General features: G+C 40.7%; 1 protein-coding gene across 16 annotated transcripts in view; it reads right to left on the bottom strand.

Annotated features, from left to right (window-relative positions):
• Window positions 1–26,360, bottom strand: part of TMCC1 (transmembrane and coiled-coil domain family 1) — a 152,260-nt gene that overhangs the window by 24,321 nt on the left and 101,579 nt on the right. Inside the window, exon 1 of one of the 16 annotated variants that reach the window (XM_043886988.1) lies at window positions 20,388–20,587. The exons of 14 other annotated variants lie outside the window; for them this stretch is intronic. In XM_043886988.1, coding sequence (XP_043742923.1) covers window positions 20,388–20,414 — 27 coding nt within the window. In that variant the 5' untranslated portion in view covers window positions 20,415–20,587. Of the gene's footprint in view, window positions 1–9,472; window positions 9,585–20,387; window positions 20,588–26,360 lie in introns of those variants that run through there. One more of the 16 variants, XM_043886986.1, reaches the window with a different exon arrangement.

Below are 26,360 nucleotides of genomic sequence, written 5' to 3'. Positions count from 1 at the left end.
TTACACATCACTGTATTCCAATTCTTGCTTTCAGATTACAGTCATCTGAAAACGCTGGTGAGAAAGGTTAACTTAAGTGGCTACATATAAAAATCCAATTGTTATCACAGTGTCTTTTTAATCAAACCATATCAAGGGGTACAGAATCATTCTGTCTGTTCCAACAGGGACACTAAATTGGAAGTTGGAGGCATGTGAAGGGGAGAACGGGAAGGTCCTGCTGAAAGTGGCAAGCATGAACATGGTATGGGCTTGAAAGTTAAAAGCCCAAATCACAAGTAGCTGTGATTAACTTGGGCAAGGTAACATGAACCATCTGGGACAGAGACAGAAGAAGTAAGTAATTAAATAAGTCAGGGACTAAGTTCAGGCCTTGTGAAGCTCAAATTTTTTGCACTCTGTCCACTCAAAAATTTTTATTAGGCAAGGGACTCCAAAACACATACAATGACTATCTTCTGGTGTGCGTGCATGCAACCATTCAAGGGAGCCAAAGAAGACGACAAATTGTTCAGATTTGAAAACTTCAACAATCATACTTCAAAGATACCAGGCCAAAGCTAAGAGAAGGTTGTGTTTCTCCAACTCAGGAGAAAAAAGCCCCTCAAGAAGGTGAGCCTGGATGTGGCTTGTGGTGATAAATTAGCGCAGGGCCCATGCAAAAAGAGGATGAGATGGCTGGATGGCATCACTGACTCAATGGACACGAGTTTGAGCAAGCAACAAGAGATAGTGAGGGACAGGAAAGCCTGCGTGCTGCGGTCCGTGGAATCACAAAGAGTCGACACAACTGAGCGACTGAACAATGACAACCATGCAAAAAGGCTTTAGACACTGCTCTATTGAGCAGTAAGAAATAATGAAATAACCATTGTGGGGCAATAAAAATTCCCACTAGGAGCGACAATGTACAAGTTCACCACCCTGGAGAAAGAAGGGCACATTCTTTCCCTTCTTTCCCATCCCTAATCTTGTTTACCAGTAAGCAAGGTGGTAGCAAGAACTATATATAGGTTATTCTCATATTCTAAAAGGCCGAATCGATAATTTTGTAATGACAATAATACACCAAGTCTGAAATATTCATGAAATGCTGACTATTAACTTGTCAGCCTAGAGACTCATCCTCCCTTTCCCATCTTGGCTGTACCTCCTCAGTTTGCTGTCTGAGCAGGGACCACGCCAATCTCTAAGACACATGCAGTTCGCGACTGGGTTCAATATATTACTACTGATGTGAATAGCAAACAGTATTATTTTCCTTCCAGATGAACAGATGTGAACTACTGTATGCTGAAATAAAAGCAAAAGATAATCTGTAACTGAAACGAGTAACAAAAATGACATCATGCTCCACTAATGAAACGAACATGCACAAGAGTCAGGGACGAGCACGATCACCGTGTCGGGTCCCTTCTCCATCTACCCTGAGCATCTCGAGGTGCCTGAGAATCAGCATGGAAGGGCCGGGGGAGGCCGCAGAGGGGAGGACGAGCCAGGGTTCCAGCTAATCGAGCTGCCCAGAGTTACAGCAGAAGCTCCTGGAAACCCACCTTGCTCAGGGCCTCAGGGTCACTCTCTCAAGCTGCACAGAGCTCCCGCGGCGTGATTTTCTCTCTGAATGGGATTTCAGACCCCATAACTACCGTGCATATAATTACATGACCCTGACTGTGTGTATGCTTGACAGCTCCCCATCCACCACAGTGCAAGGAAGGCAAATACGAAACACCTCTAGATTGAGGACCACAAGCTTATGCATGGTCTAGTTTTCTTAGGCTCTTTCTTATCAATCTGAATATCAGCTTCTACTCATCCTGTTTGTGTGAAGTGTCGACGTGGAAATCAAGTGTCACTGTTACTCTGGGAGGACACACATGGATCATACTGCTCAAAAGATAGCGTTGGGACTAGAATTGAGGTGTTTTAAATGTATTTATTATTTATTTATTGAAATATATCTAATTTACAACGATGTGTTCATTTCTGCTGTAGAGCACAGTGACTCAGTTATACACACATATATACCTTGTCTTCCATTATGGTTTATCACAGAATACTGAATATTGTTCCCTGTGTGATAGAACAGGACCTAGGACCTTGCTCTCAGAATCAAGGTTTGATTCCATCGCTAAAATTGCAAAAACCTACATAAAGGTTCAATATAATTATTTACAAATGATCACAGTTTAGATGTGATCTTACTTCCCTGCACAGCAACTGAAGAGATAACCCAGACTCTCTCTACTCTGACTTCTCTATCTGGACTGTCTGGAGCCCCACTGCGTCCTTCGCGTGCCTGATTCCCCCTTAGCATCAGCAATATGCCTGCGAGAATACCTCTGACAGAATCCACTGTCCGCAGCCTCAACAAAGACGACTAACCCTCAGTTTCAGCACAAGGGTAGTTTACACTTGAAACCATGAATCCCCGGGTCACCCAGTAACTCTTCCCAATTTTGGCAGGCACTATTATTAAAAAGGAAGAAGAGCAAGAGAAATCAGGAGAAGAAGGGAGGGGACAGAAAGAAAAAGGAAGAAAGAGAAAGATATATATTGAACTGCAGACTTACAGGACAGGGGTGAGAATGCTCTCCTGGTATCGACAGTGCTGTGAACCAAGTCCTTGGTGGCCTGAATACTTAGCACTGGAAGGGCTGACTTAGCCACGAGTTGTAAATGTACCAGCTGCAAAGTTCGCTTTCCCAAAAGTCTTTGCTAGTGTACGAGGCTCTCCACATCTAACAACGTAAAATTTCATTTCTACTTCACTCCAGAAAAACAACTAAACTGCCAATATGAAAAGAACATTTTAAACCTTTTCAGAAGGCAGTAGTGGAAAATAGGAGAGGGTTTTCTTAACAGGAAAAGGCACAGATCAGAAAAACAAGACTATTAAGTCTGGCTACAGTTCCTATAGCAGGGAAGCATGGGTTCGGGCATAAACTGCTCAGATTCAAAACTGGCTTTGCTACTTACTAGCCACGCAACACTAGGCAAATTGTTCAACCTCTGTGTTTGTTTCGTCAACTGTACAACAGGGATAGTACTAATGCACACAAAATCACACTCACAAACAGCTTGAAAAAGCATTGATATACAAGTAACACTCATGACAATAATCCTGGTCACCTGTGAACTTGGTGCTACGAGTCCAGTTTGTCTCAAACAGCCCTTTTCTGGGGAGAACCACTTACGACTCCACTGTCTTTTCTACCACCAGCACTTTTCAGGTCTATCTTCATGAAGAACACAGTTTTAAAATCATCTCGTGGGTGATACTGCGTATGTGACAATTCACTGAAATGTGAACTCTGGTGGGGTCTGCTCACTAGCTTTGGGGCTACTGATCCCACCATATGCCCCAGCAGAACTGTGACCAAAAAAACAGAACAAACCAAACTGTGCCATGGGTCACTTGGGAATAATGGAAGTTTTCCACCTGATTCTGTGTATGCTACAGGCACACCTGGAATGCAGCTCTTCTGCCAGGGCCCACGGTTTCACACCTCCAGCCTTCTGCCTTCAGGGGCACCATCTCTTTTCCTTTCCCAGCTGAAGGGGGCCCAGGCCAGGCATAACCTCCTTCCAGGAATCTGTCCTGACAGCTTCCTGCTCCCAGCTGGATTCATGCGTGCAGTCACTCAGTCGTGTCCGACTCTTTGCGACCCCGTGGACTGTAGCCCGCCAGGCTCCTCTGTTCATGGGGATTCTCCAGGCAAGAGTACTGGAGTGGGCTGCCATTTCTTCCCCTAGGGGTCTCCCGACCCAGGGATGGAACTTGGGTCTCCTGCGTTGCAGGCAGGAGAGGGGGAGGCACCGGGGAGCCCCGGAGTCACGGCTCTCCCCGTCTACCCCCACACGTCTCCGCACCTGCACCACCCTGCCAGTCACGTTACGCGGACACCACTGTTTGAGCGTGCTGCTTCTACTGATGGCTCCTGCGGGGGAGGGGTCATCACTCATCTTTGTGCCCCGAGAAGGTACTGCCATGCCTTGGACAAAGAAAATATCCAGTAAGGGTTCGATATAAATGCTCGCCAGCGTGTCCTTCAAAGGATCCTTTTAGACCTCATAGGCCATGCAGTGACTGAGCCTATGCGACTATGAATGGAACAAAGGTCAGAATTTTTATAAGAAAAACAGCTTCCAACAGATGATACACATTCCTCCAAGGCTGCTGAGGAAAAGCTACTGCCTGAGTTGAATATGTGTTGAGATGATTAACATCCTCTCTGGCCCACCCTGCTCCAGCCCCACTGCAAAGAATCCATTATGGAATCCAGGACTGCTGCGCACAACGCTCCGTCACAGGAGAACTGCCTTCCTGGCCTGTGTGAAATACAGCACTGGGGATCAACTCTGCCAGGTGAACTTCAGGCCTGATGTGTGGAAGTGATGGATTCATGAGAGCCCAGGGAGGGGGAGGGGGCGGAGGGAGGAAGAGAAAGAAAGAAAAGAATAGAAAGAGATCACAGGCAACCTACAACCACAGCACTGGTGGTGTAAGTGTAAAACTACATGCTGCTTTTTTTATGGTTAGGAGCTGTTTTTGTAAGCACAGATTCATTGTTCAACTTAACCAAGGGGTTGCAAGTGTCAGGTCATGGTCACTGGAAATGTCCAAGCAGAGACTTCATGCCTGCATGTTAAAACCGTCACATGAGGACACACTGACAGTTGGAACAGATGATCCCTGTTTCCTTCTAATTTTAAGGTTTTAACTTTTGTGAAAAAGAAATAGTGACTTGGGGTATGGGTTTTTAAAAAATCTTTCTCATAAATCCTCAGAAAGAAGAATGACTAGTCTGAAGCACACAGATCTGCTAATACTAAAGTGAGTTTCTAGTTTTCAAGCAGGTGCTAACAAGCAAAAGAAGCAAGTGACAAAGAAAAATGCTTTCACTGCTGAGGATTTAAGAATGCATATATCAATAAAACCCATGTGTGGATAAGCGAATCTGTAAAACTGCCACCAATGAGTTCCCCTTTACAAGTTAATTTCCCACAAATACTCTTAGGACACAGTCTAATTAAGACAAAAGATTTCTAAGCCTCAGGTTAATCCTATTTATTTCAAGCAATTCTGATAAAACAAAAGTATAAAAAGCAACGAAAGAAAGCTGCATGTGGTTTGTGATAATCTGGTTCTCTCTGAACTGGCTGTTGTTAGGCTTACATGTGGAGTAAAAAGCTCTAAGGAGGGGCTGTATAAACTGTACACCCCCAACTCCACTTTATGGCTTGATTATTCTTCTTTCTCTTAAAATGGTCTTAAATATAATGCATTTGCTAACAGTTTCCAAATGTATACCGTAGCCCATACCTTCCTTAACTCTACACTCATACGCCCAACTCCCCACTCACTATCTCTACTTGGATGTCTAACAATCACTTCAAATTTACTACGTACAAAACCGACTTCCTGACATCTCCCTAACTTGTGCTCCCTGCAATCTTCTCCGTCTCGGTAACGGCTACTTTACTGATCCATGTGATCACAAAGCATAAACAGTTTACGTTGTCCACGATCAGAAGGAAAGAAGTGGCCAAGCCACTGCGTGAACTCGGGCAGCCTGGCTGCAGAGCCAGCGCTGTTACCGTCATGCACACTACGCTGCCGCAGAAAATGTCTCAGGCTCTACTCGCAGAACCTGCCTGCTTCTCACTGTGTCTCAGCTGCTGCCACTCTGGTCCACGACACTATCAGTTCTTCCCTGCATGACTGCAATCAGCTCCTACACTATTACAGCTATATTTTTACAGTCAAAAATATTTCAGCAGTCCTTAAAAACCTAAGTCAGATCACAGCAACAGTCTTTTACATGTATAACTTTCCGGTGGCTCCACACATTGGTCAAAGTAAAAGCTAAAGTCCTTAACAATGGATGATATATAAATCAACGTTCTCAAATAGAACGTAATGGATATAACCTAGCTGATACTTCAGAGTTATAATGGGACAGCAGTAACTTAAAAAAAGAACTAAATTAAACACATCAATTAAAAATACTGTAAACAAAATATTAAAAAATTTAAAATTCTACTATGAAAAAAATAGCATAAATATGTGACTAGTATGGATTTCAGTGCATGCTCAATCACTTAGCTGCATCTGACTCTTTGCAACCCCATGGACTGTGGCCCACCAGGCTCCTCTGTTCATGTGATTTCCCAGGCAAGAATATTGGAGTGGGTTGCCACCTTCCCCAGGGGATCTTCCTGACACGGGGATCAAGCCCACATCTCCTGTGTCTCCTGCATTGGCAGGCAGGTTCTTTACCACTGAGACACCTGCGAAGCCCCATCCATCAGGTCACACAAGCCAAAACCAAACCATGCCAAAGCCCAGGAATCATCCTCGACATCACCTGCCTTCTACCTGTATCCAATCCAATACCCAGTCCTATCCATTCTTTTCCAAATTTCCATCAAAGTATAATACTCGCCACGCATCTCTACTTATTTCTACTGTCAAACTCTTAGGACAAAATCTTGTCCTCTCTCTCCTGAATCACTCACACTGACTGATCTATCTGCATTCATGTAGGCCCTCAATTAAACTGAAGATTTCAATATCAAAAAAAAGAAGTCCTAAACTACCCAACTCTTACATTATTTTAGTAGCTTTCCATACTCTTGAAGTATTAAGAACAGGAACCTGAACTTGGTCAACAAAGCCCTATGTGACGAGGCCCTGGGTCTCTCCAGCTTCACCTTATAGTGTGCGCCTCCCACTCGAGACCCTCTGGCCTTCCTCAGGCACTGCTGCTCATCCTGTCTTCTCTCACAGTGGATGAACAGGCATTGCTCGCCGTCTGCCTCTACAAAGATGAGGTTACTGGCCACTGTGATCGCTGGTCTTCACATCCTGAAAGCGTTTCAGACCAGAGATCAAGAATGAGGGACTCTGTGCTCTGAGAAAAACTGGCAGAACTGGCCTTCAGATAGTGAAAGATACTTTTCAGGAAAAGATTTTATGATCCCAATTTCCCGCATCTTTTCAGATCTACAAAAGCACTAAAATCATTAGTGAAGGCACCTGCTTCTCGTGACCAGCAGTAACCTTCTCTAGACTAGCAGCAATCATCTGTAAAAATGTATGCTTGAATCCCCTTTTACCAAAATCACATATATACTAACACCACCCTTCCCTTTGTAGTAATTCCTCACAGCTATCTGAGAGACTGTCTCCCAGGCTATAGTCTTCATTTTGTTCCCAAATAAAACTCAAGTCACAACTCTGACGTGCAGTTTTTTAGTCAATGTCACCATAGGGTCTTTACACATCAGTATTGCCTATTGTCCTTTCTTCAACTTTCAGTCAGGCGTTCTGCTAGGTGCCTGGGCATATACTGACAAACAAAATAAAGTCTCTTCCTTCATGATGCTTATGGCTAAGCTGGGAAAAGTGGTAGAGAAAAAACCAGTGATCAAATAACATATAATGCGAAAAGTGCTGCAAAGAAAAAGGACGGAGTGCTGTGAGAAAAGGAATAATGTAAGGCAGAGAAACCTACTTTAGATTGGAAGGTCACAGAGTAATGCTTTGAACAGGGGCATTGAAACTGAGTTCTCAAAGACAGAAAAGGAAGTTGTTACTTAACTGGGCCACAAAGGAAGAGAAGTATTATTACTGTAAGTCTCATGTGCCAACAAAATATAGAATTTGAATGATCATAATCAAGATGAAACAACACAGTTAAGCTGACAATTCAAAAAGAGGAAAAAGATTTGTCTATTCATTGCTTCTCACAACTCACTTGGTCAAAGACTGAGACTGTGTTATCAAAAACGTTTAAGGAAGAAGCACAGGGATGGGATGAGAGAAGTAAAGACCAGAAAATAAGAAGGGGCCACCTGCCCAGTAACCAAATGGAGTGTATGGATAGCTGTATTTACAAGGCTTATATAAGCAATGAGTCAGCAAAAAGCCAGGTGTCAATGGATCTTTTCTCTGCCCACTCTAAGCAGCTAGAAAACTTGGCTCTCTCTATTGAATAGAAGAGGGGCTCAAGGACAAGGTCTGAGGTAGGCTAATAAAGCAGTCACCGCAACATCCAGCGGTACTTGCCTAAGAAAGGGTGGGGAAGGGTAAACCTTCGTGCTCAGCAAAACACAAGAAACAGGATCCAACTTAAAGCAGATTAGAGCAAGGTGATTCTGGTAAGATTTCACTGACCTAGTGTAACTATTTCTTTAACTTGCAATAAAAATGCTTATTCAGTCCAGTTCAGTTGCTCAGTTGTGTCCGACTCTTTGTGACCCCATGGACTGCAGCTCGCTGGGCTTCCCTGTCCATCACCAACTCCTGGAGGTTGCTCAAACTCATGCTTATTAAAGAGCCCCAAATCCAGACCCCAAAATTTGCTGAAAGCCAGTGCTAGATTTTAAAGAGAAAAATATCTTTATCTTTCTTGGGGTCCATAAGTATTTCAGGGCTTCTTTCTACAACTGTCTTTTCTCTAAAAAAGGCAAATGTGTATTAACAGTAAAAGAAGGAGGACTCATAATGATGGAACTGGGTCTGGCAAGGAAAACGGTACGAACGAGAACACAGAAGGGATGAAATCACAGTGCAGGCGAAGGGATGAAGCACTAACCAACCACTTGATACTGAGCAGCAATGATAATGAATCGAAGACAAACACCCACCAACGCACAGCTATGAAAACAGCAGACTCCTCAACCTGCCTCCCTCCACCTCCACACTTATAATTCTCAGCCTACTACTGTGCCAGTGGCAGCAATTAAATAAGAGCACAGAGCCTTTATTTTTTCTTCTTCACTTCAGGCCACAGGGAAAGCTGAAAAAAAAGGGGGGGAGGAGGGGGTTAATTATGACTGTTCAAAGAAGAAAAAGGCTATCTAATTGTTAGTGTTCTTTGGTCTGGAAATCCCTAGCTTCTACCACTTCATGGATATCTGAGAAAACCTGATGACCATTTCTGAAGGTCACAGAACTGAATGACCAGAAATAATGGCTTCCTTCCTGGCTCCCTCGTTTATCCCTTTCTATCAAATGTGAATCTGCAAAATGTTTTAGTCATTGCTAAGGGGCAATTCTATGTAGCAGATACAGAAAAGTATAAACAACAACAACAAACAAAAACAAAAAAAGGGGAGGGGGCTGGGGGCGGCGGAGACCCAAAACGTAAGTGACACATTTATCTTACCAAAGCCCCCTGTCAGGCAGTCTGCTGATTTTGCTTGCCACAAAGCTCATCCTTCATTTGTGCACTGCCAGCGCAAGCTTGGATCGCGCAAACAATCACAACCTCTTTTGGCTATAAGCTCTTTCCATTTGTCCCAGCTTCCAAATTGCAGACGAGCTGTGGCAGAGTCTGTCACGGCTGCACATACTTGGTTTCCGAGAATAACGCGGTAAATGAGGACAGCTACCACTGGGAATGCCTTCCCCCACCAACAGCCAGCCGAAATGAAGCTTCTAGTTGATCCCTGGGCTTCTCACCTTCACAGCCTCAGAGAAGTGCCTTTCACAGAACAGGCAGGTACAGCCACACCACATCAACATCCCCGCATAGCCAATCCCCTGCAGTGCCCTCCTCGGCCTGCGTACTGTACCGCTTCTGTCTCCGGCATCAACTCTTAGAGCTTTCTACACTGGGGAGCCAGGGAGGAAGGACTCTGTGCTGAACAAACAGAAAGCTTCTGCCAAACAAGCATCCGTGTGTGAGAGAGAGAGAGACAGTGAGTGAGTGTGTGTGTGTGTGTGTGTGTACGCGCACGCGCATGGCCTGGGTGTGGGCACAGTTTGCTAGAGCTGAATGCAAATGAACAGTTTGAGACTGCAGATCACAGACAGTATCTGCCGCTCTTCTCCAAGCTGTGAGCATCTTTTATAAAAGACAAAAAGCATCCAAATGGCTGGGCTTAAAGCTACAGGACGTTCATTCACCATCCACATTTGTACTTTCATTTACAACCAGAGAACAGTTCAAGGAGGTGAAAAATATTCTAAATAGGATTCTATTTAGGATTTAGGATTCTATCCATGTTTCAACAGAAGACTAAAAGATTGCCAGGACAAATTTCTATGCTTTTCTAATGTTTCCTCTCTTATTTTTCATTTTAGGTTTACAAAGTCATTTAAATGAAAACTGAGCAAGAGAAAGACTTCAGAAAGACTTCTTGTGCAGAGCACAAGACCCTGAAGTCTTTTTCACTATGGACAACAGGGAAAAAAAGCTTCTGAATGAAAAGCAATAAGCTCTCTGAAGTTTAAGTATCAGATTAAAACACCACAATCATAAACCTGAGCTCAGCTCCTGTACCATCACATACTATTTATTGAATACTCACAATACTGCATGAAAGAATAAAATGTCTTCAAAAGACTGTTCCTGCCCTGAAAAAGTCACTGTGGGATTTACCCTAAAACAACCCATTAAGGACGTCTGTGTGATTAATTAGCACTCTTACTGCAATAATCAGGTCAAATCTAAAGAGACCAACTATTTCGTGATCAAGAAAAATCTTTGTAAATTATTTATGATTACAAGAGGGATGGGCGGTTGTCAGCAGAAACTGTGAAACACTGAAGTGGTAAAAAAAAAAGAAAAGAAAAAAATTTAAGTGTCCTTTCAAGGGACTACCCGGTGCTGTCTATCAGGTATTTTGGAGTTATCTGATAGTACAGACTCTGCATCTTTTCCCTGGCTACGTTACTCTAAACCCGTAGAGGTGGAAATTGCCTTGCGCATAGTGCTGGTGATGAGACACAGGTCCGTTCTGTCTGGTAGGGAATACAGACTTCCTTAAGTCCAACTCCCATTTTAGTGTCTTACTGCTCCCTGATAATTGGTGAATTAGTGAGACAAGTAAAATCTTTGACACATGTTCATTTTGTATGAGAGTCACAATTTTTCCTTTGAATAAAACCTTTAACATTTGAATCTGTAGTTTTTATTTTTGTAAAGCATCTAATTAAAAATCAATTGTCTAATTCTGTCTGTTTTAACAAGGCTCTTACAAAAGACCTCTAAATTTTTAGAGTTTTAAGAACAAAAACAAAAAAACTGAAAGAATTATAATAGAGTACTCTTGTGGCTCTCAAAGCCTAAACTATCTATTATCTGGTCCTTTACAAAGAAAAAAGAAAGCTTGCTAATCCTTGCTTCACAAACCCAGGCAGCATATTAAAAGCAGACACATCACTTTGTGGGCAAAGGTCCGTATAGTCAGAGCTATGGTTTTTCCAGTGGTCATGTATGGATGTGAGAGCTGGACCATGAAGAAACCTGAGCACCGAAGAATTGATGCTTTTGAACCATGGTGTTGGAGAAGACTCTTGAGAGTCCCTTGGACTCCAAGGAGATCCAACCAGTCCATCCTAAAGGAGATCAGTCCTGAATATTCACTGAAGGACTGATGGCCACCTGATGTGAAGAGCCGACTCACTGGAAAAGATCCTGACACTAGGAGACTGAGGGCAGGAGAAGTGGGCAAAAGAGGTTGAGATGGCATCACTGAATCAACAGACATGAGTTTGAGCAAACTCTGGGAGATGGTGCACGACAGGGAAGCCTGAAGGGCTACAGTCCATGGAGCTGCAAAGAGTAGGATATGACCTAGCAACTGAACAACAACAACAATCCTTGCTTTAGATCAAAGTTACAGCATCTCAACTGGCATAGACATTTGAATAAGTGTGACCAACTTGACAAAACAGAAGACACTGAGGATTCAATCGGCATTTAGCAGTAAAGTCAAATTAGGACCCAGACAGAAAACAGGCTCCTTTACTAAATACCACCCAAAGACATATCAGGGATATTTTACTGATAACACAAAAAGTTTCCTTTAAAAATGTTCAAATGTTACTTTACAAAGAAACCTCTTTTTTTTTTTTAGCTTTATTTATTATTTTTGGCTGTGCTGGGTCTTCACTGCTGTGCCTGGGCTTCCTCTAATTGCTGTGAGTGGGCTTTTCATTGCAGTGGCTTCTCTTGTTGCAGGGCATGAGCTCTGGAGTGGAGGCTCAGTGGTTGTGGCCCGCGAACTCAGTTGCTCCAGGGCATGTGGGATCTTCCCCAACCAGCGATTGAACCTGTGTCCCCTGCATTGGCAGGCGGATTCTTAACCCATTAGACCACCAGAGAAGTCCCAAAGAAACGGTTTAAAACTGTTTTTCATTGACTAGTTTTCAGACTTCTCAACACTGATTAAAGTTTACTGAATATGCCCTTAGAAAGAAACAAAGGTGAACACAAGTTTCACTAGAATCTAATTTATGAAATACTTTTAAACATTGTAGTATAAACACAATAATCTGGAAATAGAACAAAAATAATAATAAAAACCCCTACTAAATTCAGAATTTATCTGACAAGAAAATATTTTTTTCCCTCAGTAATACAAACCTACAACAGTCTTTTTACTGTGTTCAACACTGTTGAGTACTGGGGGGAATGCTGAAAATTTATAGGAAATAGATTTTATCCTTCTAAAACTCTTGGGGAAAGATGTCTTTTAAAAACTTCTTTGTTATCCAACATTTCAAATATGTGTAAAAGTAGAGAGGATACTGAATTCTGTACACTTTACCCAGCCTTAATTATTAACTCATGGCTGGTCTTTCCTCCCTCCCATGCAATGATTTGGAAGCAAATCCCAGACAAAAGATACCCTCAACATAAACCAAGACTAATTCTAGAGGCTTTGCTCTATTATTAAAACCTATCTCAGCTCTAAGACCTCATGGATATTACTTAATTTTTTGGACAAAATGCCTAAAGTTCTCCCTCTTTTTCACCCTTCGCGATACTTCATGAAGGATCCACTGGGGAAAAACGTCCAAAGACTGAGGAACTTTGTTCTGTAAAGCATCTAATTTGACTGACCTTCTTGATGCTGATGCCTGATGACTGGCTGGATAAACTTTTCCCAAAGTGGCCAAAGATGGGGAAAAGGAAAGCTGAATCGAAGAAGAAAAATGATAAATCTAATAAATCAGCTGCTGTCTATAATAGCAGAAAGCAGAGGATAGATTTGGAAGGGAGGTACTAAAGTCAAATCAAGACCTGTCACATCAGCTGGCTGTGCACTCCCCAAGGAGTCTCTTTTCTTGCCCTCCTCCAGCAGGTCACGGGTTCACCTAAAGTCTTTAATGGTAGTAAGCTCCCACTGGGATTCAGTAAGAGGGAGGTTTTGTTTGACTTCAGCGGCTTTCTCTATGCAAAAGCAACCCCTCATAACCAGCCAGTGGGTGGGGGAACAGAAAAGTGACAAAGAAAGTAACTGTAAAGGAGTTTAAAATCTTTTGAGATTAGTATAGTCATATGAACCTCTAAATAAGGCAAGCCCTTTCTTTTACTGCTTAGAACCAATTAGTTCAGAAAGGAGAGCAACAAAATTAGTGCCAAAGCCAATACCAGAATTATGAGGTTTTAGGAAAAGAACACAGGCACCGGCCTTCTTTAGAAATTAACCAGGTTACCTGCCTTGCTATTCGAGGCAATTAACTGAAGAAGTGCAACTCTGATCCAAAAAGGATGTCCTAGAGGTATTTCCATAACTAGTGTCAACATTTAATGTATGACAAATATGAAGCCAAATATTTATGTCCTTTGGCTCAAGTGTGTTTACATTAAATGGGAACAGTGTGTAAGTGAAGAACAAGTCTTGCTGAGGTCAAAGACTCACATCAGGATAATGGCTGTCAAAATGGCTGATTAAGAATCTGCACTGATCTTGAAAAATAGAATAAGCACAGGTTCACAAAGTTAAAGTTCGGAAACAACTCACTCCTAGAGCTTCAGTGAACTGGTTCAACGTGTATACAGTAGATGTACACACGCAGTGGTGTTCTTATCATTATAATCACAGAGGGGAAAAGGAAGAAGACAAGGAAGATAATAGGACATCTTCTACCAAAGTCAATAAATATGTTCTAACAAAGAAAGTATAGAGAATTAATGTCCCTTTAGATACTAATTTATTTTATTCTATTAAAAATGTTTAATTGAAGCATAGCTGATTTACAATGTTGTGTCAGCTTCCAGTGTTCAGCAAAGTGATTCAGTTGTTTATATTCTTTTTCATATTCTTTTCCATTATGGTTTATTGCAGCTTATAATGTAGGCTCAATAAATGTCCAGTGAATTAATACATAAGGAATAAGAATATAACATCATATCACCTCCAATACATGCTTATGTTATATTTGAATCTACAGACAGTTGTGGCTAGTTTCTGAACTGGAATCTTCCATTTTTTGTATTCAATGTTTTACAGAGCCACCTCTGATTGCTGGACAGTGTTTGCTTATGAATTAATTTTAGTCCTTTAAGGATTGACTTAGTTTCTGATAGTCCACAAGCACATAAAAAGCAGAGTTACAAAACTTTTTTCTCCACAGAATTCCAAGCCAGAGTTGTAAGAGACCTTAGAAGGTAGTCTGTGTACGCTCAGTCATGTCTGACTCTTTGCGACCCCACAGACTAGCCCATCAGGCTCCTCTGTCCATGGGATTTTCCAGGCAAGATACTGGAGTGGGTTGCCATTTCCTACTCCAGGGAATCTTCCCAGCCCAGGGATTTAACCTGAGTCTCCTGTGTTGGCAGGTGATTCTTTACACTGTACCACCTTGGAAGTCCCAAAAGATAGTCTACCCAGTATTTAAGTGAAATTTACTAGAAATGGGGGTGAAATCATTCACAATTAAAATTTGGAGACAGATTTCTCACATAAGACCAAGAAACAATAACTGTAGAAGACCTCTGTTCTCAAGCCATTATTTAGAAAAATCAATATGGAACTGTCTCTAGTTTGTTCTTGACTTTGGCACACTCAGGAAAAAAAACATATTCCATCTTCCCAAGAATATTTTCTGACAAAATTACTTTTTATCTTCTAATGATTTGATAAAAATTAATTTTTTAAACTATGTTACAGTCAAAATTAATTTTAACTAGAGTTTAGATGACTGCTAAGACTTTATAAAGAGGGCTGAGCACTGAAGAATTGATGCTTTTAAACTGTGGTGTTGAAGAAGACTCTTGAGGGTCCCCTGGACTGCAAGGAGATCAAACCAGTCAATTTTAAAGGGAATCAGTCCTGAATATTCATTGGAAGGACTGATGCTGAAGCTGAAGCTCCAATACTCTGGCCACTGATGGGAAGAACTGATTCATTGGAAAAGACCCTGACTGCTGGGAAAGATTGAAGGCAGGAGAAGGGGACAACAGAGGATGAGATGGTTGGATGGCATCACCGACTCGATGGACATGAGTTTGAGCAAGCTCCAGGAGTTGGTGATGGACAGGGAAGCTTGGCATGCTGCAGTCCATGGGGTCACAAAGAGTCGGACATGACTGAGCGACTGAACTGAACTGAAGGCTTTATATGGTATTATAGAATTTGCAGCCCTTTAATCTAGGGAGTAGGAAAGGAAAAGTCCTAATTAAAATTCCTAGTAACTTAGTGCTTTGTCTTGCATATTAAGGGGAAAACTTTAATGAAACAAATTTGCTCATGACCAATTGATAACAAATGTTCTTTTGGTGGCTTTTTGTAAACAAAATTGAGATGAGAATATTGTCAGGCACCTCTTGTATTCTTTTCAACTACTAGGAACTCTGTTTTCTCTCAGGGTGTTTTATGTTATAATTATATCAACAACAATGTTTCTGTTATAACATCCTAATGTTAGGGTAATATTAATAATGCTTCTTTTCCAGAATTTTAATTTTAAAGAATGACGAAGACAACCTAATTCTTAAAATGTATTGTAATGTAACAAGAGCTTTGTCTGATTTAGGTTAATTAAGATCCCACTAGGTAAAGACTTCCTTTTTGCTAGAGGATCTAAATTACTTTGAGTTAAGAGACTGCCAGAGAACCTACTCACAGCATCTAATGCAGTTCTTTGGTTTGTTTTCTCTATAATTGAAAATGGTGTTAAGAACAGCTGACCTTTCCATAAATCACATAAATGTGGTACAGCTGAATCATATAATGTGGTGACTTCTGCTTTACATCTGAGAATACCACTGAATTCCAACTTTACAGCTCAAAATTTTAATTACTCTTTTCAGCTGCTTGACATCTTCAACCCTGACTAAGCATAGCAATGTCATTAGTGACGGATTAATGAAGAGGTTGAAGAGGACCGGAAGCACTCTGCAGCAATCCATCAGAGACCGTGTTCCAGGATGGTGTTTATCCAAGTTAGTAATCTTCCCTCTTTCATTCACTGACTCAGTTATGAAGAATCAATTATAATTTCCTCCCCTCAAAAGATACCATGAAGAACTCTGTTGAATGTACTGCTGAAATCTAGATATCCTGTCTTCAGAACATCTCTACTACTATAGTAAGCCTGTTAAAAAAGGAAATGAGCTTAGTCCAGGGATAATCAAACTTAGAAAATCTGTTTAGTGCCTTCCCTATGGGCTTCTTCTTTTTTTTTAAAATTTTTTTCCTATGGGCTTCTTTTACAAAGTATTTATTTACTTATGCCTAACCACTGGTCTGGAATAGTAACAATTCAATGCTAAGGAGACTGAAAATTTGTCTATTTTTCAAAGAATTAATAGCAGTCAGAAAATATTTCTGTACCCTTAATTTTAACATTAATAAAAAATGGAGGCATTTACTGAACACTTAAGTTTTTATCTTAAGACTGTTAGTGTTTTAGCAACTTTGGATCAAGTAAAATGTTTAGAGTACATATATACACCATATGGTTATACTCATTTCACTGTACTTTTTTTTAAGTTCAAATTCCAATTTATTAATTTGTAGGCCACAGAGATTCGTGCTCATGTTCAGTCATTGAGTCATGTCCAACTCTTTGCAAGCCCATGGACTAGACACGGCCATGATCCTCTTCCATGTAATTTTCCAGGCAAGAATACTGGAGGCGGTTGCCATTCCCTTTTCCGGGGGATCTTCCTGACCCAGGGATGGAACCTGCGTCTCCTGCATTGGCAGGAGGATTCTTTACCACTGAGCCACCTGGGAAGCCCAGGCCACAGAGATCAACCTCATGTAAATTAAGATACGTCACTCTCACTTAAGGAAGATTTTGTTCCAGCAAAATAATGTGCAAATTAAGGATTTAATATAGAATAATATTTATTATTTGAAATATGTTACACTTAAAAGTGACTATATAAAGGAATTTAGAATGAATGCTTTTGAAAGTAAATAATTACTCTATCCAGCGTTACAAAACTTTGTCTAAATCCAGATTTTCCTCTGTACTAGTAGTACAAGTTTAAGTCCAGTAAACGCCTTCATTGATCTTCTATGAGTAGTTTGTAACTGAGTAATAATCAGTTAAGAAATTGCTTTTTAGCTCTATTAACTGCCTAGAAACAGTAAAATAAGTTTGAGACCAGTGTCTCTGACCATTTCTGAGAGTCACAGGAAAACGTGTCACTTTATTTTTAAAACCAATCTATACATGTCTATACACATATATTCTGAAACGTCCTAAAATCTAACGATCTTGAGAAGCTGTCTTGTGAAGTAGCCTTATTTTACAAGTGAGGAATAAAAGCTCTGGCATGTTAACTGAATCCCCAAGTTCCCATCTGGTTCTGGCAGGACTGGGACTACAGCCCATACCTCTCCAACATATGCCTCATTTACTTATTAGCCTTATTACTTGTCGTTATCTTCCCCAACTAGAATGGAAGCTGCATGAGGGCAGAGAGCCATCTCAACTCCCAAACTCTGAGAGAAAGCAGATTCTCCAACAACTGTTTGTTCAGTGAACAAATGATCAGTCTACACCACCCTCTGTTTCAGATAGGATATACTGGAATTCTGGCATACAGTAATTTCTGGCCTGAATTAAAATAATCAATGACGAATGTTCTTAAGCATTAAGTCAGAGTTCTCAACCTGTTTTTCTTCTCACGGTCTTAAGGGATGTAAAACACTCTCCGGAGGAGAAGGAAAGCATTTTGAGCACTGGGAGTAGGGAGACGGCGCACTGCCAGTCTTCTGTTGCCATGCTGTACACTTCTCATCCACCGCGGAAATCACCGTTCTAGCTATTCCTTTCGAATCAAAGTCAGTTACAAAGAAATCCCACAATTACAAAATAATGTGGGCAGATCTTTGCATTGTTCCATAGGCACTGTTCCTAGGGAGTCTGACCTTTATTAGCACTCTGAGCCCCACGAAACGATGAGAGTTGGTCAAGCTGCAGTTGAGATGGGAGGGGAGTGTTACCATTTGAAAGTCCACCATTTAATAAAGTTACAGTCCAGTGTAAATAACAACTGTTTAAATGACACAGATAGCATCTGCACAGAACCAAATAATTATCACCACAAATTCTGGGCATCTGTACAGAAAATCAAGGCAATTTATATGGATGTGTGTTGTTGCAGGGTCATTAAGGAAGGAAAAAGCAAATTATTCATCTTTAAGTCAACATCTGGGAATATTATCTTGTGTAATATTTAAAACACAAACATAACTTCAACATATAAGCAATGCATTCTGTCATATCCCACTTCCTAAGACTCTCCAATTCTTTCCTAGAATCAGATATGTTTTCCCCTCTAGAGTTTTGTGCCTTTAAAATGTTTATCCTGCAGTTTTCATAAAGTGTGTTGCAACGTCATGCAAAGAGGTTACACATAAACCCCTATCTACAGCAGTTTGATGTATCCAGAGAGTCATGTGAAGAATTTCAGAAGCTAGAGCAAGTACCTCTTTTCTGAACATTTTAATCATTGTTTCAATGAGAGGATCCTTGTGGCTCAGCTGGTAAAGAATCCCCCTGCAATGCGGGAGACCTGGGTTCGATCCCTGGGTTGGGAAGATCCCCTGGAGAATGGAAAGGCTACCCACTCCAGTATTCTGGCCTGGAGAATTCCATGGACTGTATAGTCCATGGGGTCGCAAAGAGTCGGACACAACTGAGCGACTTTCACTTTCGCAGATTTGATGAATACTTTGGGTGAGTGAGAGACACGGGTAGAGAAGCAAGTTTAATCTAAAATCATTCACTCAGGTACTAAGTGATTTTGGCAAGCTTTTCTCTACTCATGGATTAAGGCAATAAATAGACAAAACAACATCATAAAAATATTCAGATTACGTTTTACATTTTCCTCCTCTTTTTGGACTGTCAATAATGGAGAAAAAGGAGTTAACTTCTGTTTTACTATCAGTCTCCACCCCCTGTCCTTTCAGGGCTGGCCTATGAATTCTTTTCTTCTGAACACCCCATTCAACCTGGGATTGCATTCTTAATAAAACATAGATAAGGAAACTGACCTTTTATAACCTCAGAACAAACAGAGATGTGCCAGGGTTTTAAAATCCAAGATACAGAACAAACAACAGGGAAAAAAAGGGGGTGGGGGAAGAGCAGAAGTACAAATCTGTTAATAAAGCTGGCATTTAAAGTGATCAGCCATAATAGCAGAGTGACTTATCATCAAACTTCAGAGTGAAAAATCTATTTGGATCTTAAATACAGTGGCTCACGAGAAACAGAATGCTTTAGGATCAGGTAAAACTGCACAGAACCTGTGTGCTTCAGCATGTATCTCTTAGAGAAGATCTATGTACTATTTATAAACCCACAACACACCAAAAAATCATGATAAACTACAGCTGTCAGCCACATTTTGTATACAGTCAGGGACTGTGGATGAGATGTGAAAATGGTGGATTCACTGTGAAGCTGGATCACCCTCCCATCCAGTTGAATCTCAGGGACTTGCTCCACTGATCCGGAGGCATAGTACCAAAATATGTGCATACCACCTTACAATTCAGAAAATTGCCAAATCTTTGGGAAAAATACACAAAAAACAAGTAGCTGAGTAATAAGAACCGTTTTGTTTTTGTTTTTTTAATGTGAGAAATATTTCAAATGGCTTTAATCCTAATTGTTATTGGTTATGCATGCCTGGTATCTTCAAATTTAACCCAAGCTTTCCCCAAGCTGCCAAAGGCAAAAGGAAACTCTGGTTCTCTGAAGCAAACACTTATTTTTGGAGAACTACGTAGCCTGAGAGAGTGAGGATGACATTTACTCTGCACTGAAGCAGCCCTGTCATACGGCAGAACGGGACACTCTGGTACCATCTGAGCATGCCCACACAGCCAAAGAACACTCTGTGTGTTCTACCTAAATACCTAGGGAGGGGTAAAATGAACAACTAGGAAACACACAATACACCTCTCCATTACTGCCACCTCACACACGTCAGTCCCAAAGCAGCAAATGCCCGGGGCTGAGATCTACTGCTGAAAAATGCTAAGTTTCAGCAGCTCAAAGCATTTCCTGTGTCTGTCTCAGCAACCACCCCCACTTAAAGCTATAGAATTATAAGATTAAGGAAGAGATTTGAGGAATAAAAAAGACAGATACACACACATATACAACATACGGTTTCCGAGGAGAGCGAGGGTTCCATGCTTGTGAGGGAGGAGGAAGAGGAATATGCCGAAGAACCCTCGGGTTTCTCTCAGACTTGAACATGCTGTACTGTGGCATGAGGTCAGCAGAGACTGGCTCCAGCCGTGTGAGGCTGAATTCTGCCCTGACAAAGCAGGATCACTGTAATATGAAGCAAGAGGACCCAGGGCATGTTGGCTGCTGTACAGAGTGGCTGTTCTAGAAAGTAATGGCAATTCCAAAACAAGGGATCTATGCTGTCACATGAGGTGATCTTCAGCCCAGTTAAGCAATAAGCACCCAAAATACTCTGAATCCCAAACACAGGCAGCTCAGAACATTAGGAGAAAACTTTGTTCCTCAAACCTATTTTGTGTCTGGAGGAAATGAGCAGGAAGTGGGAAATTTGAAGAACTATTGGTTACTTTGTTTTGTATCATAAATAATGTCCAGATTCTATTCTAAATGAGGCACAGTCATTTAGACACTGTGACCTAGCTGAGGAGCCCCAAACGTCTATGACTTTACAAGGAAGGGAGAATGTTCTGAAAAAATATTTTTGGTGTTAGACATAGGCTGAAACTGAAGAGATGGTTTAAAAACCTCATTTCTCCCAAATACCCAAAAGGCGGAGGTTGCTGCAGACCTAAGGCACATTACCATTTCTTTTTAGGTCACCAAGAATGTATATAACTGTACTGTTAGAAATTTTTCCCTGAAATAAGGGGAACACACACACACACACACACAAATCATAAATAGAAAAAGGAACCAGGAGATGGAATTTCCGTCAAGACAAAAACATAGGACAGACAATGTAGACAATCCTCTCCATTCTGTGGTCTCCCTTATATTACGGAAGTTTTACTCTAGACCAGAAGTGACCCAATCCTTTTAGCATTCTCAAAAAGACAAAACTCTGATGAAAAGAATGGATTCCAGATGAGTGGTGGGGTTAGGTGTGACTATCAAGGGAGTCTCCCAGAGTCACGGAACACATGAGCACGCACATGCACACCCAAAATCAGCACAGCATCAGCTCTCCCTCAAACGTCTCCCAAGTCTTCTGAATCCCAGTTCTGCCGTTTCTGAGATGCAAGGCAATATAGATGAAAACAGCTCAGACTTCTGCGACTTCTGGGACTCTCATTCCATCGTCAAGCGCTTCAGGCCGCCTCACCTAAAGCATGGGCCCCATGCACGTTAGTTCCCTTTCCTACTTCTATTTCCATCACAGATCTATTCTCACAGACACCAACCGCCACGGATTTCTACGCAGAAACTGAAAGTTTGCAAATCAGAATGTGAGTTCAAAGTTCTGTGCTTCCCCCGTGCCAGCTGACGACATCTCCAACAGCCACACTGCAACGGGGAGAAGCACGTCTGCTGCTTATTCATTTAGCAGCAGCAGAGGCTAACAACTAAAGCCCGAACTCTGTACTTGTCACCAAGAAGATAACAGCACAGGACAAATCAACGAATAAAAGCTGTTCTCTTCTCTTCTTGGGCTCTTTTCTGGTCTTGTACTCTTTTTAGTCTTATCTGTGATGGTGCTAAGTTGCTTCAGTAGTGTACGACTCTTTGCGACCCCATGGACTGCACCCCTCCAAGTTCCTCTGTCCATGGGATTCTCCGGGCAAGAACACTTTAGTGGGGGGCCGTGCCCGCCTCATTAGTCTTATACATCCAAATAATATTTCTCAACTCCACCAGGGAAAGGACAAGAAGTGTGGAAAGAGTAGAACGATCAGAGCTATGAAGCACTCAGGATCTGCTTAGTTTCACATTTGGAAATGAATCACAGGCACTTTACGAGTGGGGTAAGAAGGGTCTTCAAAGGGTATGAACATGAGAAAATCAATTCAAGTAAAAAAACCAAAAATTCTAAGAAGTGACATCCTCATGGTCCAAAGCAAAGTCTGCCCACCTCCACAAGCTGTGGTACTGTTTTGCCCTCTGGTACTTACCTCCGATCCCCACTCAGACATCATTACCTCACTGCTGCTCTGTCCCCACTCTGCCTCCTGAAGAAAAATGTCCAGGACTCCAGCAGACACATGGATAAACTCTTGTATGACTGTGTTTCAGAACATTTAGCTCTTCCGGGACTTACCAGTTAGTCAAATGGAATTTACCTTTGACCTTATTAACACGAGGTTCTGTTCCACCTCACCACTGAGATCACTAATCTCAGGACTAATCACTCCTTTGGAATTACATCTTAAGCTTTCATGTCTAAGAAATTAAATTTCATTGGTGCTACCCTATTCCCTCCTCCTCCTCCTCCCCCTCCCACCAGGATCTATTATACTATCTTTCAAGCCAAAGTCAAGGTGGTATAAAGAAATCAAGCAAACTACATTAGAATTGACTCTACTGATTACTGACTGTTCAACTTTCATAACCACTGAACATCAGTTTCTTCATCAAAATAAGGATACAGCACACCTTTCAGAACACATTTCTGAGCACTGACTACATATTATCAGATACTGCTGCTACAGTGAATAACCCCAAATTTCAAGAATAATCTCTTCTTGAAAATGGCTCTTTACAAAAGTTTTCAAAGCAATTAATGTGACATAATCTCCATTCTACAAAAAAGAAACTTGAGCTTTGCACAATTCCTGAATATGGTAGGGCCTCAGTAAATATTAGAGACTACTCTGAAGGTTGACTTATTCAAGATTACACAACTGGGGTGGGTTAGGATTAGAACCAAGGAATTCTGACTCTTCCCTAACATTCTTTCCACTATTTTGCCATTCAGTTATTTGCCTCTGTTTCTGCGCTTCTGTGTTTATTTGGAGGAAATAAAATTATAAATTATATTTCTCATGCTTTATCTCTGTCATTTATTATTTCTATATTGGCTTTCTTTAGCTTATAAGTTTACAGCAGCTTTTGCATACTCAAACTTTCAAAGTTTCTCTATACATTCATCCTAATAAACTGAAGATTCCATGACTTATTTCAGCAAAAGAAATTGAGATCATTTAGTTATTTCTTGATAGACTTCTAACACTACAACCTACTCTCTATTTCCAATATTGTAATTTCTCCTGACCAAATGTCTCATCTTTTGGTTTCCAACTGTCTGCCATGGGGAAAGGACTCTCTTATCTAAATATTTTGACCTCACACTCTTCACATGATTTACCTAGAAGCCAGATCAAAATTCTTTCATTTCTGTCATTTACATCTCTCTTCGTAAAGCAATGCTTAAGAATAATTTCCTTTGCCAAGAAGACTCATAGTCTTTTCAACAAATGATACCAACACAAGCAGCTATCAACATGCAAAAGAATGAGGTTGGACTCTTCCTCACAAAATATAAAAGATTATCTCAAAAAAAAAAAAAAAAAAAGATTAACTCAAAATGAATCAAGAATCTAAATGTAAGACCTAAAACTATGGGTGTAAATCTTCACGACCTTGGATGTAGTCAATGGTTTCTTAGATGTGACACCAAAACCATAAGCCATAAAAGAAAAAACAGATAAAACAGCCACAACAAACTTCAAAGTGCACCATTAAGAACATGAAAAGACAACCCACAGAAAGGGGAAAAACTTCTGGCAGCTCATAAGCTTTATAAGGGACTTGTACATAGAATATATAAAGAACCATTACAACTAAATGTTAGCAAGAAAACCCAAATGGGCAAAAGGCCCTGAATAGACACTTCTCAAAAGACTGACAAATGGCCAAAGTGTACATAAAAAGATGCTCGACATCATTAGCCTTCAGGGGAATACAAATCAAAACCACAATGAAATACCACTTCACACCTTGCTAGGATGAATGTAATAAAAAAGACAGATAGTAACTAGAATTGGTGAGAATGTCGAGAAAATGGAACCCTCACAGACTGCTGGTGGGGATGTAACATGCTACAGTCCCTTTGGTCAACAGTTTGGTAGTTCCTCAAACGATTAAACAGACAGTTACCATATGATTCAACAAACCACTCAGAGGTACATGCCCAAGAGAAATAAAAACAACTGTCCTCAGAAAAACTTGTACCCAGACATTCATAACAGCATTATTCATGAAAAAAGGAGAAGCAACTTAAATGTCCATCAACTGATGAACGATATATAAAATGTGATATTCATATAACTGAATATTACCTGGCAATAATAAGGAAATACTGATAAATAACATACAGTATAATCTTGAAAACAGAATGCTAAGTTAAAGAAGTCAGTCACAAAGGATCATATATTTTATGATTTGATTTACATAAAATGTCCAGAACATTCAAATCACAGAGACAGAAACTAGATTAGTGCTTGCCTAGGGCTGAGGGGAATGATAAGATTGGCAGTAATGGCTAGGATGTGTGGGATTTCTTTCTGGGGTAATGAAAATGTTCTACAATTAATTACGGTGACAGATGTGAAACTGAATAAAGTAAAAGCTGTGCAATTATAAACTTCCATGGGTGAAGGGTATAATATGTGGATTATATTAAAAAAAAAAAACAACTGTTAAAGTTTGTTGAAAAGCTGTTAAAACTTGATTAAACATTTCTAACAGGACTTGTGTTCTCAGCTACCCCAACTCTTAAGATCTATACAGATTTATTGCATAGATGTACTTGATTATAGACAAAATGGGATATACCAAAGAAAGCAATCAAGAGTCAAGGAAAGAAGAAAATGTAGACTGAATACCCAATTTGGCACCAATAACCTGTGTAGACAAGTCTTACTAAGCCCGTTTCCTCATCTCTGAAGCCTCTTATGATAAAATTGTTGGCTGAATCAATTCTCTTAGAAAGATTTTCTCTCAGTTTGCACAAACTTGAACTTTGTGAGCAGTAGAGAATTCTAGGAAGGCTGGGATAAGGGATTAAAAAAAGAATTAAACATTCCAATAAAAGACTTCTGTAGAAAAGTGTCATCTGTACTTCATGCTATTTATTATGGTGAATCTCTGGAATATGCAGCTACTCCTCTACATGTTACATAAAGTATTCAGAGTAAAATATTTTATCACGAAATAAAAACAAAGTTGTATTTACATTACACAAATGGCACTGTGAAGTATGTGTGATTGACATGTGAACTAGAAACACTCACAAAGCTGTTATGTTGTAATGCACCATCAATTTTTTTGGATGACGAAATGTCTTTACATCCCAATGTAGTACTATTTTTATCACAACTACTACTATGGATAACCACCAGAAGAATAGTGACCTTTTAAGTACTAGGCTCTTCATATATATTACTTCATTTAACCCACAAAGCACCTGGCACTCTACTTACTCACTGGCTCCATTTTCAATGAAGAGGAAGTTAAGGCGCAGCGAGGGTAAGCCGCTCGCTTCCCCGTGCTATTCAGCCTGTCTTTGACGCTCTCACGGGCTGGCCTGCATCAAATGACAAACCAAATCCCAAGGGAGATGCTTCACTTTACTCTACCCATCTGCCTGTCTAGCTTCCTTTTTGTTCCAGTGTCTTTAGGATCACATTGTGACAGCAGTTCAGAAGAACTGGGATGGTCTGTAAGCACGTGTAACATTCACACAGTATCCATCACTACTGGGCCTTGCCTCCTGAAACTCTCTCACCCTGGAATGCCCTTCTACATCTAAGAGTCATTAAAAGCTCAAAGCCAATGCTCCCATGAAGCTTTCTCTGAGTTCCTTTTGTGGAAATCTCTCCCAATCATACATTTCAAGAATATAATTATAAAATACCTACTCTGAGCCAGATGTTGTGATAGGCACTGAGTTAGATATATTTACTTTTTTACTATAGGGAGCAGACCAAAAAAATCTATTGTATGTATGTTTCACTCAGTGTATAAAAACTGGCAAACAGGCTACATGGTCTGCAAAATGCCCTGATAGAGAAAAATGATCTTGATCATAGCTTCAGAAACTAAGACAGTGGAAGGTGAAAGGCATTTCTGAGTTCAGTTTCTAAACTCAAAGAAGAACTTAAAACTCACA

The sequence above is a fragment of the Cervus elaphus genome, chromosome 24 (genome assembly GCF_910594005.1).
Source record: "Cervus elaphus chromosome 24, mCerEla1.1, whole genome shotgun sequence".
Lineage (NCBI taxonomy): Eukaryota > Metazoa > Chordata > Mammalia > Artiodactyla > Cervidae > Cervus > Cervus elaphus.
Note: the sequence above shows the minus strand (reverse complement) of the source record. Positions and strands in the feature narration are given on the sequence as shown.